The sequence below is a fragment of the Salmo trutta genome, chromosome 14 (assembly GCF_901001165.1).
Source record: "Salmo trutta chromosome 14, fSalTru1.1, whole genome shotgun sequence".
Lineage (NCBI taxonomy): Eukaryota > Metazoa > Chordata > Actinopteri > Salmoniformes > Salmonidae > Salmo > Salmo trutta.
The window spans coordinates 7274677-7290121 of record NC_042970.1 but is presented as its reverse complement, the minus strand read 5'-3'; the positions used below and the strand labels follow the sequence as shown (position 1 = coordinate 7290121).

The following is a 15445-nucleotide window of genomic DNA, read 5'->3' as shown; positions in this document are numbered from 1 at the left end:
ATCAGTGTATGATATGCAGTATGATCGCTATTACGGAAGTGTTAGCTACCATTTATATATCATTCCTATATACAATTTTACAACTATTAGTGGCTTCTCACTATAAAGGCCCAATGCAGCCGCTTTTATCTCAATATCAAATCATTTCTGGGTAAATGTGAATTACCTTACAGATAGATTTCTGTTAAAATGGGCAAAAATAGCTTTTAAAACAAACAATTTCTCAAGCAAGACTTTTGCTAGGACTGTCTGGGAGTGGTATTAGTAGGGGAAGCGAAACATTTAAACTAGATGTTATTGGACGAGAAGTTTGGAACTCTCTTTGTTATCGGTCTATTAACCAATTTACCGCATGGTGATGTCACCGCTCCCGCCCATGCAAACCTGCTGATTTAGAAGGTCCTGTGTGGATTGTATTTTCAATCAGCAACTGTCAGGGAATAACACTGATAAAACGCTTTCACACGTCTACAGTGTTAGTTTCATCAGCTGTTGATACAAAACACTGAAAAAAACTACATTTTGACTGCATTGGACCTTTAAAGCACAACAGCATTCACATTTCTCTCCTCTGTCATAATATGGAACAAACTGAATCCTGTCAACAAAGAGTGCTTATTGTATATTTGTTTGTGTATTATTTTATTGTATATTATGATATATAATTCGATTTTAAACATAGAACTATAGTTTGTGGGCTCTGACTAACTCTACGTATAATGATACCTAGTTGTCATGCTGTAGAGAAAAAAAATGGATTAACTCAGAACTATGATCGGATTTTAAATCTAAACAAAGATAACAGAGAAGTGTTAATTAATCAAACTATATACACTGAATAACATCATATTATACACATGAACAACACAACTATTGAGACTGTATTGTCATCTCTATTTGCCATGTCTTTAACCAAAGCCTAAAGGATTGTGTGTGTGTCCACAGCCGTGGAAGGAAGTTAAAGTAATTCCGCTGCCTAAAAATAGAAAAAGCACCCTTTGCTGGCTCTAACAGCAGCCCAATCAGTTTGCTTCCTGTTTAGTAAACTGATGGAGGGATTTGTGTTTTGAACAAATGCAATGCTATTTTTCAGAGCACAAGTTAACTACTGACGTTCAGCATGCATATAGAGAAGGGCACTCAACTGGTACTGCTCTGACTCAGACGACTGATGATTTGGTTAAAAATAAATGGTTAATAAGATGTTAGTTGGAGCTGTAGAGTTAGATTTAAGAGTAGCCTTTGATGTTATTGATCATAAATTGTTATTGAAGAAACTAATTTGCTATGGTTTTATATCCCCTGCCATCACATGGTTTGAGTTATTTATCCAATAGAACCCAGTGAGTGTTCTCCAATTTGAAGCTTCTCTAACATCACATATATATATATATATATATATATATATATATATATATATATATATATATACCATGCGGTGTCCCTCAGGGCTGTTGCCTTGGGCCGTTACCCTTCTCTATTTCTGCAAATGATTTGCCACTGGTCTTAGACAAAGCTAGAATGACTATGTATTTTGGATATGATTCCACACTCTACATGCCAGCACCCAAAGCCAGTGAGCTCACTGATATTTTAGATAAGGAGTTACAATCAGAATGGGTGATTTAATAATAAACTGTTCTTATACAATACATCTAAAACCAAAATCATTGTATTTGGTTCATTCTCTAAGACCTAAACCTCAACTGGAGTCGTGTATAAAGGGTGTGACTATTGAACAAGTTGAGGAAGCTAAACTTCTAGTTATAACATTATCAATGATCACGGTCCAGTCATATTAACAAAGTTGTTGTGAAGATGGGGAGAGGTGTGTCTGTTATAATAAGACGTTCTGTGTTTTTGACACAAAGATCAACTGTACTAATTGTTCAGGCTCTGGTCCCCTTGATTACTGTCTGGTAATATGGTCAGGTGCAGGTAAAGAAAGACCTGGCAAAGCTGCTGCTGCCTCAGAACAGAGCAGCGCACCTTGCCCTTAACCGCACATACAGAGCTAACATCAACAACATGCATACCATGTCTTTCCTGGTCGATGGTTGACGAGAGATGAACTGCTTCTCTTGTAGTTTTGATGAGAAATATCACTGTGATGAAAAATCCAGATTGTCTGCATAATCAAATAACATTCAGCTCAGACACCCATACATACCCCACAAGACATGCCACCAGGGGTCTCTTCACCGTTCCTACATCCAAAACGAATTCACAGCAACACACAGTATTATTCAGAGCCATGATCGCGTGGAACTTCTTCCCATCTCCTATTACTCAAGAAAACAGAAAAATGACCTTTTAAAAAAAAAACAGATTAAACAACATCTCATATAACGGCAGGGATTGTGAGGGGACACACACACACTCTAACACGTACATACTTTCTGTTGTTGTATTGTTTGTATATGGTTGTATTTTAAATGTGTGTGACTGTCCTTGTGTATCAGTGTGTTTTGTTACTTGTCAAGTTTTGTGTTTCTTGTGGACCCCAGGAAGAGTAGCTGCTGCTGCTTCTGTTAAATCTAACGGGGCTCCTAGTAAACACATAAAAAGCAGATCCTGTAAACTAGATTAGAGTTAGACAGGGCATTTGTTCTGTCATTATAGAGTTTTTTTTTATAATGTGGTTTTGTTGGAATAACTCTGCAATTTTAAAGTATTGAACACAACAAACCGATTTAAACTCTTGCCGTATTGAAACATATTAAAATCTCCGTTTTAATCACATAAAATGTATCTTCATTTCAGTGGTTTTTCATGATAGTATTTTAATATCTCAGTTTGCGTTGTGACGTAATGATGTTAACTTTGGTGCCTTAAAGTTTGTCCTGTATTTCACTGTGCTTATTTAATTTTATTGATTTATTTTAATTTAACCTTTATTTAACTAGGCAAGTTATTGTGGGAGGACTGAGGAAGTTTTGTTCTCTGTATGTGGCTACTGCGGGCCCAAAGTTAACTACACACAGTAAAGATATTGTCAGGTATGTATGATGATAACAACAACGCTCGACAACAGATGTTGTTTTTTATTTCTTTGTCCTTATATAACCATACGCTTATTGTTTGAGGAGACTTTTGTTGTTCTCTATTCTTTAATCTAAAACATTTTGCAGGTCTACAACATAATAATAATCACTAACAACCGTCATATATTGCATGTGGACGTTTGTGTCCACTAATTGCTTATTCCTTCGTTATTATGGTCTTTAAATGGACTGCCTACTTGGTGGAGGGTGCTGTTATTAAGGAAGGTTAATTAGTAACCGTGTGTGTGTAACCTGAACAGGTGTTGGGGGTTGATAGTGACAGGGAGGAATAGCCTCATGCAGACACCTTTTGAGGCGTGAAACAATCTCGGGCTACAGTTACAGTATACCTTGAATAGCTTGCGGGTAATTGGCATCCACAATTGCAGTGAAGTGTGTGTGTGTGTGTGTGTGTGTGTGTGTGTTCAGGGTGGACACTTCAGAAACGATACCTGATGGTTTTGGACGTAGCTCTTTTAATACCACGCTGAACGTTCTCTGAAGGGCACTTGACCTGAATTACTGCACTAGAATAGGCTCTTAGTTTCACCAAAGTGGACTCTCTCTCTCTCTCCCCCCACTGCCAATTCATGTAGTTGTGATTGTTGTTGGAGATTGCTGACTAATGATGAGCGATTCATCTCGCTAAGATCTTTTGTTACTCCCTCTACTTGACTTCAACTGAACATCACAGCTATTGTTTTTGTTAAACCAGATTGGATCTTAATAGTGTACTATTTTAAAACGGCAGGGAATGTAGAGATAGATCGATTGTAGTGGGGGGGCTCAGACAAGAATGGCTCAAACCCCCATTGCCAGGGGGTATACAGTATGTGGTCCTGAGTCAGCTCAAACCCCCATTGCCAGGGGGTATACAGTATGTAGTCCCGAGCCAACTCAAACCCCCATTGCCAGGGGGTATACAGTATGTGGTCCTGAGTCAGCTCAAACCCCCATTGCCAGGGGGTATACAGTATGTGGTCCTGAGTCAGCTCAAACCCCCATTGCCAGGGGGTATACAGTATGTTGTCCTGAGTCAGCTCAGACCCCCATTGCCAGGGGGTATACAGTATGTGGTCCTGAGTCAGCTCAAACCCCCATTGCCAGGGGGTATATGTTGCCCTGAGTCAGCTCAAACCCCCATTGCCAGGGGGTATACAGTATGTGGTCCTGAGTCAGCTCAAACCCCCATTGCCAGGGGGTATACAGTATGTGGTCCTGAGTCAGCTCAAACCCCTATTGCCAGGGGGTATATGTGGTCCTGAGTTGGCTCAAACCCCCATTGCCAGGGGGTATACAGTATGTAGTCCTGAGTCAGCTCAAACCCCCATTGCCAGGGGGTATATGTTGTCCTGATGTGGCTATGCTCCCACTAGACCAGACTCAATCACAATGAAAGTCACGGCTTTAAATTGACTTTTACAGACAGTGTGGGGATAATATCTAATATCAAGCTAACAGAGCACAGGGCTTTGAGTGTCCTGCCTTCATCTGTCTCTCCCTCCTTGGTCTGAGAAGACTAGATGTCTCTAGGACAATAGTCACCAACCAGTCGATCGCTTAGTGACCGCAGGTCGATCTTCAAGTCATTCCTAGTCGATCACCAAACATTTCTGTGATAAAGCCAACGATAGAGACTACGATAAAGTCAACGTTAGAGGCTGTGATAAAGCCAACGTTAGAGGCTGTGATAAAGCCAACGTTAGAGGCTGTGATAAAGCCAATGATAGAGGATGTGATAGAGGATGTGCTAGGGGCTGTGTTAGAGTCTGTGATAAAGCCAACGATAGAGACTGTGATAGAGCCTGTGATAGAGGCTGTGATAGAGGCTGTGATAGAGGCTGTGATAGGGGCTGTGATAGAGGCTGTGATAGAGGATGTGATAGAGGGTGTGCTAGGGGCTGTGTTAGAGACTGTGATAAAGCCAACGTTAGAGTCTATGATAGAGGCTGTGCTAGGGGCTGTGCTAGGGGTTGTGATAGAGGCTGTGCTAGAGGCTGTGATAGAGGCTGTGATAAAGCCAACAATAGAGGCTGTGATAGAGGCTGTGCTAGAGGCTGTGATAGAGGATGTGCTAGGGGCTTGCTCTCCTTTTTTAAATGTTTTATTGTGTTGTGCTGTTGGTGGTAGATGCACTTGATTCAGAAGCCCTGAGCATCGGGTAAACAAAGTGTTCCCATTTTGAACCATTTAGTTTGTCTGAAATGACAAACTCTGCCTACCTGGTGAACTAGGGGATCTGTGGCTAAATCGAGTTTGCCTACTGCGCTGGCCAATCGGATAGCTCAAATCATCGTTCCTACAGCTTCCCCGGCAACAGCAGTGTTTGATACTAGCCTACATGAGATTTCAGAACTTTTAAAACCCTGACCACAGAGAGACTGTTTTTATTCAGCACTGTCAACACTGTTTTTATTCAACACTATTACAAAACATAGAACGTGCTTCTCCTTACTTCCAGTCGCGCTGCAGCTGCAATGAATGAGTAGCCAAGTGTATCGATAGCCCCGCGTTTTTATTATTATCAGCAGCTCGTCATGTCTATTTTAATATGGGAGCAAATTCCCGCAACAATGTTCCAACATCTAGTGGATAGCCTTCCCAGAAGAGTGAAGGCTGTTATAGCAGCAAAGTGGTGGGTGACCAACTCCATATTAATGCCCATGATTTTGGAATGAAATGTTTGACGAGCAGGTGTCCACATGCTGTTGGTCATGTAGCGTATGAGAAGTTACTAAAGATCTGATTTGTTAAAGTTGACATAAAACTTCTCCGTTCTGTCTAATTTCCTCTGTGTCCTAACCACTAACTCTGACCCCTCAGTTCTATCTCTAACTTTCATATAACTATCATTCTGTTCTGTCACAGGTGTGAGATCAGAGACACTCACCTGGTCTCACCTGGTTGAGGAGAGCATCCTGGAGACCCTGAAGATCAATAACCCCTCCTCTAGTCCTCTAACAGATCCGATAGGATGCTATAGGACCGATCCTAACTGTCCTTCTGCTTCCATGTTCCAAGGTATGAGATCAGAGACACTCATCTGGTTGAGGAAAGCGTTCTGGAAACCCTGAAGATCAAATCTGACTTCCTCAACTTCAAGCCACGGCCCTTTAACATGCGAGAGTTCTACGACCGGACGGGCCATGACATCAAGGACATGCTGCTGTCGTGCTACTACCGCGGGATGGAGTGCAGCGCTGAGGACTTCACTGTGGTGAGTCACCATGTAGCATCCGGTTGAAACTCTGTGATGCTAAGCTGTCTGCCCTCTGCTGGCTACGTGAACACAGCTCATCGCCATGGTGTTGTAGCATAGAGCGTAGGACTGACTGGGTCGGACCTTCCTCTATAATGGTTTTATCCGATGTAGCTGATCATCCACTTCAAAGTGGTGAGTGACATTGTAGCGCGTGCAACGGAGGTGGTTCGGTGAATTATGCTCTCGCTCTCGATCAGTAACCTTACCTGAGACCAGAAGACTTGTCTTAACGCTGCAAGGTCAATTCTAGGCTCTAGGTCAATTCTAGGTCAATTCTAGGCTCTAGGTCAATTCTAGGCTCTAGGTCAATTCTAAGGTCAATTCTAGGCTCTAGGTCAATTTTAGGCTCTAGGTCAATTCTAGGCTCTAGGTCAGTTTCAGGCTCTAGGTCAATTCTAGGCTCTAGGTCAATTTTAGGCTCTAGGTCAATTCTAGGTCAATTCTAGGCTCTAGGTCAATTCTAGGTCAATTCTAGGCTCTAGGTCAGTTTCAGGCTCTAGGTCAATTTTAGGCTCTAGGTCAGTTTCAGGCTCTAGGTCAATTTTAGGCTCTAGGTCAGTTTCAGGCTCTAGGTCAGTTTCAGGCTCTAGGTCAGTTTCAGGCTCTAGGTCAGTTTCAGGCTCTAGGTTAATTCTAGGCTCTAGGTCAGTTTCAGGCTCTAGGTCAATTTCAGGCTCTAGGTCAGTTTCAGGCTCTAGGTCAGTTTCAGGCTCTAGGTCAGTTTCAGGCTCTAGGTCAGTTTCAGGCTCTAGGTCAGTGGTCTAAAACCATCAGTTGGTGTGCTGAAGCCCCAAGTTGGTTGGAACCCAGTTGTTTCCACATATGCCAGGCAACTCTGTCCTGGTTTTTGTCTCTGTAGAATACAGCGGTGAGAAATACTGCATTTCTTCATCTGGTCTGGAAACTCTGTGAAGCTAGGTTCCCACCGCTGGCTACATTAACACAGGGCATCCCTGTGCTGTAGCATGGAGCTCCAGACCCTGCCTTTCTGTGACGGATTTATCTGATCCATCTGAACAACAATGGAGCATAGGTGGTTCAGTGAACTACGCTGTGGTGATGAGTGACCTAGCCTGAGACCTTAAGATTTGTGTTAGCTTCCCTAGCTTATGCCTAGCTTTAGGTCAGAGGGCTAACACAGTCTGGTAATGTTTATGTATCTTATGCCTAGCTTTAGGTCAGAGGGCTAACACAGTCTGGTGGTATGCAGAAGCCCTGGTTTTAAACCCAGTTGGACAAACATGTAGTAGGCTCAGTGTAGCCTCCATGTAGTAGAGTCCATGTAGCCTCCACATAGTAGAGTCCATGTAGCCTCCATGTAGTAGAGTCCATGTAGCCTCAACGTAGTAGAGTCCATGTAGCCTCCACATAGCAGAGTCCATGTAGCCTCCATGTAGTAGAGTCCATGTAGCCTCCATGTAGTAGAGTCCATGTAGCCTCCACGTAGTAGAGTCATGTAGCCTCCATGTAGTAGAGTCCATGTAGGATCCACATAGCAGAGTCCATGTAGCCTCCATGTAGTAGAGTCCATGTAGCCTCCATGTAGTAGAGTCCATGTAGTCTCCACATAGCAGAGTCCATGTAGCCTCCATGTAGTAGAGTCCATGTAGCCTCCACGTAGCAGAGTCCATGTAGCCTCCACATAGTAGAGTCCATGTAGCCTCCATGTAGCAGAGTCCATGTAGCCTCCACGTAGCAGAGTCCATGTAGCCTCCACGTAGTAGAGTCCATGTAGCCTCCACATAGTAGAGTCCATGTAGCCTCCATGTAGTAGAGTCCATGTAGCCTCCACGTAGCAGAGTCCATGTAGCCTCCACGTAGCAGAGTCCATGTAGCCTCCACGTAGCAGAGTCCATGTAGCCTCCACGTAGCAGAGTCCATGTAGCCTCCACGTAGCAGAGTCCATGTAGCCTCCACGTAGTAGAGTCCATGTAGCCTCCATGTAGTAGAGTCCATGTCGCCTCCACGTAGTAGAGTCCATGTAGCCTCCACGTAGTAGAGTCCATGTAGCCTCCACGTAGTAGAGTCCATGTAGCCTCCATGTAGTAGAGTCCATTTAGCCTCCACATAGTAGAGTCCATGTAGCCTCCATGTAGTAGAGTCCATGTAGCCTCAACGTAGCAGAGTCCATGTAGCCTCCATGTAGTAGAGTCCATGTAGCCTCCATGTAGTAGAGTCCATGTAGCCTCAACGTAGCAGAGTCCATGTAGCCTCCATGTAGTAGAGTCCATGTAGCCTCCATGTAGTAGAGTCCATGTAGCCTCCACGTAGTAGAGTCATGTAGCCTCCATGTAGTAGAGTCCATGTAGGATCCACATAGCAGAGTCCATGTAGCCTCCATGTAGTAGAGTCCATGTAGTCTCCATGTAGTAGAGTCCATGTAGCCTCCACGTAGCAGAGTCCATGTAGCCTCCACATAGCAGAGTCCATGTAGCCTCCACGTAGCAGAGTCCATGTAGCCTCCACGTAGCAGAGTCCATGTAGCCTCCATGTAGTAGAGTCCATGTAGTCTCCATATAGTAGAGTCCATGTAGCCTCCACGTAGTAGAGTCCATGTAGCCTCCATGTAGTAGAGTCCATGTAGCCTCCACATAGTAGAGTCCATGTAGCCTCCATATAGTAGAGTCCATGTAGCCTCCACGTAGTAGAGTCCATGTAGCCTCCATATAGTAGAGTCCATGTAGCCTCCATGTAGTAGAGTCCATGTAGTAGAGTCCATGTAGCCTCCACGTAGTAGAGTCCATGTAGCCTCCACGTAGTAGAGTCCATGTAGCCTCCATATAGTAGAGTCCATGTAGCCTCCATATAGTAGAGTCCATGTAGCCTCCACGTAGTAGAGTCCATGTAGCCTCCACATAGTAGAGTCCATGTAGCCTCCATGTAGTAGAGTCCATGTAGTAGAGTCCATGTAGCCTCCACGTAGTAGAGTCCATGTAGCCTCCACGTAGTAGAGTCCATGTAGCCTCCATATAGTAGAGTCCATGTAGCCTCCATATAGTAGAGTCCATGTAGCCTCCACGTAGTAGAGTCCATGTAGCCTCCACATAGTAGAGTCCATGTAGCCTCCACGTAGTAGAGTCCATGTATCCTCCATGTACAGTGAGGGAAAAAGGTATTTGATCCCCTGCTGATTTTATACGTTTGCCCACTGACAAAGAAATGATCAGTCTATAATTTTAATGGTAGGTTTATTTGAACAGTGAGAGACAGAATAGCAATAAAAAAATCCAGAAAAACGCATGTCAAAAATGTTATAAAATGATTTGCATTTTAATGAGGGAAATAAGTATTTGACCCCTCTGCAAAACATGACTTAGTACTTGGTGGCAAAACCCTTGTTGGCAATCACAGAGGTCAGATGTTTCTTGTAGTTGGCCACCAGGTTTGCACACATCTCAGGAGGGATTTTGTCCCACTCCTCTTTGCAGATCTTCTCCAAGTCATTAAGGTTTCGAGGCTGACATTTGGCAACTCGAACTTTCAGCTCCCTCCACAGATTTTCTATGGGATTAAGGTCTGGAGACTGGCTAGGCCACTCCAGGACCTTAATGTGCTTCTTCTTGAGCCACTCCTTTGTTGCCTTGGCTGTGTGTTTTGGGTCATTGTCATGCTGGAATACCCATCCACGACCCATTTTCAATGCCCTGGCTGAGGGAAGGAGGTTCTCACCCAAGATTTGACGGTACATGGCCCCGTCCATCGTCCCTTTGATGCGGTGAAGTTGTCCTGTCCCCTTAGCAGAAAAACACCCCCAAAGCATAATGTTTCCACCTCCATGTTTGATGGTGGGGATGGTGTTCTTGGGGTCATAGGCAGCATTCCTCCTCCTCCAAACACAGCGAGTTGAGTTGATGCCAAAGAGCTCCATTTTGGTTTCATCTGACCACAACACTTTAACCCAGTTGTCCTCTGAATCATTCAGATGTTCATTGGCAAACTTCAGACGGGCATGGATATGTGCTTTCTTGAGCAGGGGGACCTTGCGGGCGCTGCAGGATTTCAGTCCTTCACGGCGTAGTGTGTTACCAATTGTTTTCTTGGTGACTATGGTCCCAGCTGCCTTGAGATCATTGACAAGATCCTCCCGTGTAGTTCTGTGCTGATTCCTTACCGTTCTCATGATCATTGCAACTCCACGAGGTGAGATCTTGCATGGAGCCCCAGGTCGAGGGAGACTGACAGTTCTTTTGTATTTCTTCCATTTGCGAATCATCGCACCAACTGTTGTCACCTTCTCACCAAGCTGCTTGGCGATGGTCTTGTAGCCCATTCCAGCCTTGTGTAGGTCTACGATCTTGTCCCTGACATCCTTGGAGAGCTCTTTGGTCTTGGCCGTGGTGGAGAGTTTGGAATCTGATTGATTGATTGCTTCTGTGGACAGGTGTCTTTTATACAGGTAACAAGCTGAGATTAGGAGCACTCCCTTTAAGAGTGTGCTCCTAATCTCAGCTCGTTACCTGTATAAAAGACACCTGGATGCCAGAAATCTTTCTGATTGAGAGGGGGTCAAATACTTATTTCCCTCATTAAAATGCAAATCAATTTATAACATTTTTGACATGGGTTTTTCTGGATTTTTTTGTTGTTATTCTGTCTCTCACTGTTCAAATAAATCTACAATTAAAATTATAGACGGATCATTTCTTTGTCAGTGGGAAACGTACAAAATCAACAGGGTATCAAATACTTTTTTTTCCCTCACTGTATCTTTCATCTGAAAGCTGTATCATTAACTTCTTTGATCAACCAAAATACTCAGCCCACATCAAGTGACCTAACATGAGTTCCTGTGTCGACTACAAGGATACTGCTGTGGCTCTCCTCTCCTCTCCCTGCCCTTCACTGTCCCTCTGCTGAGGTAAAATGTTCATGGTCTGAAAGACACACCTTTCCCTATGGCCCTTAGAAACGTGTACTGCCAGGTACTGTAATGTAGTCTCTAATCTGCTGTGAGGGTCCCTGTAGTATCATAATGTACTATCATAATGTAGTATCATAATGTAGTATTATAATGTAGTATCATAATGTAGTATTATAATGTAGTATTATAATGTAGTATCATAATGTAGTATCATAATGTAGTATTATAATGTAGTATTATAATGTAGTCTCTACTCTGCTGTGAGGGTCCTGCAGTATCATAATGTAGTATCATAATTTAGTATCATAATGTAGTATCATAATGTAGTATTATAATGTAGTATCATAATGTAGTATTATAATGTAGTATCATAATGTAGTATCATAATGTAGTATTATAATGTAGTATCATAATGTAGTATCATAATGTAGTATCATAATGTAGTATCATAATGCAGTATTATAATGTAGTATCATAAGGTAGTATCATAATGTAGTATCATAATGTAGTATTATAATGTAATATCATAATGTAGTATCATAATGTAGTATCATAATGTAGTATCATAATGTAGTATTATAATGTAGTATCATAATGTAGTATTATAAGGTAGTATCATAATGTAGTATCATAATGTAGTATCATAATGTAGTATCATAATTTAGTATCATAATGTAGTATTATAATGTAGTATCATAATGTAGTATCATAATGTAGTATTATAAGGTAGTATCATAATGTAGTATCATAATGTAGTATCATAATGTAGTATCATAATGTAGTATTAAGGTAGTATCATAATGTAGTATCATAATGTAGTATCATAATGTAGTATCATAATGTAGTATTATAAGGTAGTATCATAATGTAGTATCATAATGTAGTATCATAATGTAGTATCATATTGTAGTATCATAATGTAGTATTATAATGTAGTATCATAATGTAGTCTCTACTCCTTTGTGAGGGTCACTTTAGTAATGTGATGTCTCTGTGTTTGTTTGTGATGATGTGGGATGTAATGTAGATTAGACCTGTATGGCCAACAGCTCAGCAGAGAGCACTCATTTGGTCTGTGTCCCAAATGGCACCCTATTCCCTACATAGTGCACTAGCTTTGATCAGAAGTTGTGCACTATATAGGGGATGTGATGCAATTTGAGATGCAGATCAAATGGTGTGGAAAGAGTCATCCCCTGTTACTAACACAGGCAACTTCTGGTTGTTTATGCACACACACCACACACACACACACACACACACGTATACACAGACACACAGACAGTCATAGACACCGCACACACTCACATACAGATGTGTGGTTTTTCAATGTAAATTGATTTAATCAGCTTGAAAATGATTTTAGTAGTTTGAATTGACCATTGTATTTGTTATTTTTGGGAAGTTTTGCCCTTTCAAACGGAATATGTCCAGGCCCTCACATTGACTTGATGATACTTAGGCCACTTGGTTTACGTCTGTATTCATAGAAACGGCATTTCACATCTCACTTGATGCTAGCCGCAGCATTTTGTGGAATTTGTCTCTTCCTGATTTATACAGTGCATTTGGAAAATATTCAGACCCTTTGACTTTTCCCACATTTTGTTATGTTACTGCCTTATTCTAAAATGCACACAATAAAAAAAAATCCTGAGCAATCTGAACTGAATACCCAAAAATGACAAAGCGAAAATAGGTTTTTGGAAATGTTTGCAAATTTAAAAGACAGAAGTACCTTATTTACATAAGCATTCAGACCCTTTGCTATGAAACTTGAAATTGAGCTCAGGTGCATCCTGTTTCCATTGGTCATCCTTGAGATGTATCTACAACTTGATTGGAGTCCACCTGTGGTAAATTCAATTGATTTTACATGATTTGGTAAGGCACACACCTGTCTATATAAGGTCCCACAGTTGACAGTGCATCTCAGAGCAAAAACCAAGCCATCAGGTCAAAGGAATTGTCCGTAGAGTACTGAGACAGGATTGTGTCGAGGCACAGATCTGGGGAAGGGTACCAAAACATTTCTGCAGCATTGAAAGTACCCAAGAACACAGTGGCCTCCATAATTCTTAAATGGAAGAAGTTTGGAACCACCAAGACTCTTCCTAGAGCTGGCTGCCCGGCCAAACTGAGCAATCGGGGGAGAAGTGTCTTGGACAAGGAGGTCACCAAGAACCCGATGGGCACTCTGACAGAGCTCCAAGGGATGGGAGAAACTTCCAGAAGGACAACCATCTCTGCAGCACTCCACCAATCAGGCCTTTATGGTAGAGTGGCCAGATGGAAGCCACTCCTCAGTAAAAGGCACATGACAGCCCGCTTGGAGTTTGCCAAAAGGCACCTAAAGGACTATCAGACCATGAGAAACAAGATTCTCTGGTCTGATGAAACTAAGATTGAACTCTTTGGCCTGAATGCCAAGTGTCACGTCTGGAAGAAACCTGGCAACATCCCTATGATTAAGCATGGTGGGTGTTAGCATGCTAGCATGCTGTGGGGATGTTTTTCAGCAGCAGGGACTGGGATACTAGTCAGGATTGAGGGAAAGATGAACAGAGCAAAGTACAGCGATATCCTTGATGAAAACCTGCTCCAGAGCGGACAGGACCTCATACTGGGGTGAAGGTTCACCTTCCAACAAGACAACAACCCTAAGCACACAGCCAAGACAGCCAACGCAGAAGTGGCTTTGGGACAAGTCTCTGAATGTCCTTGAGTGGCCCAGCCAGAGCCCGGACATGAACCTGATCAAACATCTCTGGAGAGACCTGAAAATAGCTGTGCAGCGACGCTCCCCATCCAACCTGACCGAGCTTGAGAGGATCTACAGAGAAGAATGGGAGAAACTCCCCAAATTCAGGTGTGCCAAGCTTGTAGCGTCATACCCAAGAAGACTTGAGGCTGTAATCACTGCCAAAGGTGCTTCAACAAAGTATTGAGTAATAGTTATGTAAATGAGTACTTATGTAAATGTGATATTTCTGTTTTTCATTTTTAATCAATTTGCTAAAATAAATAAAATAGTTACTGTTTTTACTTTGTCATTATTGGGTATTGTGTGTAGATTGATGAGGGGGGAAAAAACGATGTAATCAATTTAAGAATAAGAAAATCCAAATGCACTGTATGTTCTTGGATGTCTGTGTGTCTCAATTCATCTCTCCTCCATATTGACTTGTACGCTGACAGTACTGAACACGGGCACACTCACACACTAGTGTGATACCAGAAGGACTGATTTTTCAATAGAAAAACAATAATATTGGATGTTCTAAGTCTACAACGATGCTTAAACCACATCAGGAGACCACTTTTGAGGTCTGGGAAAAACCTATGAAATTTTGATTTTTGAGTGTAGTTACCCTTGTTTCTGTAGCACAGCCACCTAGCACTGTTGTTGGCTTAGCGCTGTTTCTGTAGCACAGGCACCTAGCACTGTTGTTGGGTTAGCGCTGTTTATGTAGCACAGGCACCTAGCACTGTTGTTGGCTTAGCGCTGTTTCTGTAGCACAGGCACATAGCACTGTTGTTGGCTTAGCGCTGTTTCTGTAGCACAGGCACCTAGCACTGTTGTTGGGTTAGCGCTGTTTATGTAGCACAGGCACCTAGCACTGTTGTTGGGTTAGCGCTGTTTCTGTAGCACAGGCACCTAGCACTGTTGTTGGCTTAGCGCTGTTTCTGTAGCACAGGCACCTAGCACTGTTGTTGGGTTAGCGCTGTTTCTGTAGCACAGGCACCTAGCACTGTTGTTCGGTTAGCGCTGTTTCTGTAGCACAGGCACCTAGCACTGTTGTTGGGTTAGCGCTGTTTCTGTAGTGCATTTGTGATGGAGTTTTCAAAACAAATGCCCACAGGATTGATGCAAATAATCAGGTAGGCATATAAGATACTTTGTAGTTAACTTTTAATTGATTACTTTTAAGGTTATTGGGGAAAGTATTTTCATCTGCCTGAAGACGGTTATCATTAGCATCGCTAACGGCTACACAAAGTGGTAGACATCACACACAGACAGAGTCATTCCTGTGCTGTCACCTCTTCAGAAAGTTGCAGGGAATATAAAAATCACTGATGCATTCGGTTCACGAATTGTGATATGCCTACACTTGAGCAAATTTAATACATTTTCTAATAAGTTCAATACATTTCAGTTGATTTTCCAAAACGTACGACACATATGATAGAACAACCGACGGTAACAAATTCAAATACCGGTCCATTTTTTCACGTTATAGTATTGGGAAAAAAAGTACCAACGTTTTGGTACAC

At 42.4% G+C, this 15445-nt stretch overlaps 1 protein-coding gene across 1 annotated transcript in view; it reads left to right on the top strand.

Annotated features, from left to right (window-relative positions):
• Nucleotides 1-15445, top strand: part of LOC115207302 (acid-sensing ion channel 1-like) — a 343093-nt gene that overhangs the window by 20478 nt on the left and 307170 nt on the right. The window contains exon 2 of the mRNA XM_029774287.1: nt 6066-6261. Within this exon, the coding sequence (XP_029630147.1) occupies nt 6066-6261 (196 nt within the window). The remainder of the gene's footprint in view (nt 1-6065; nt 6262-15445) is intronic.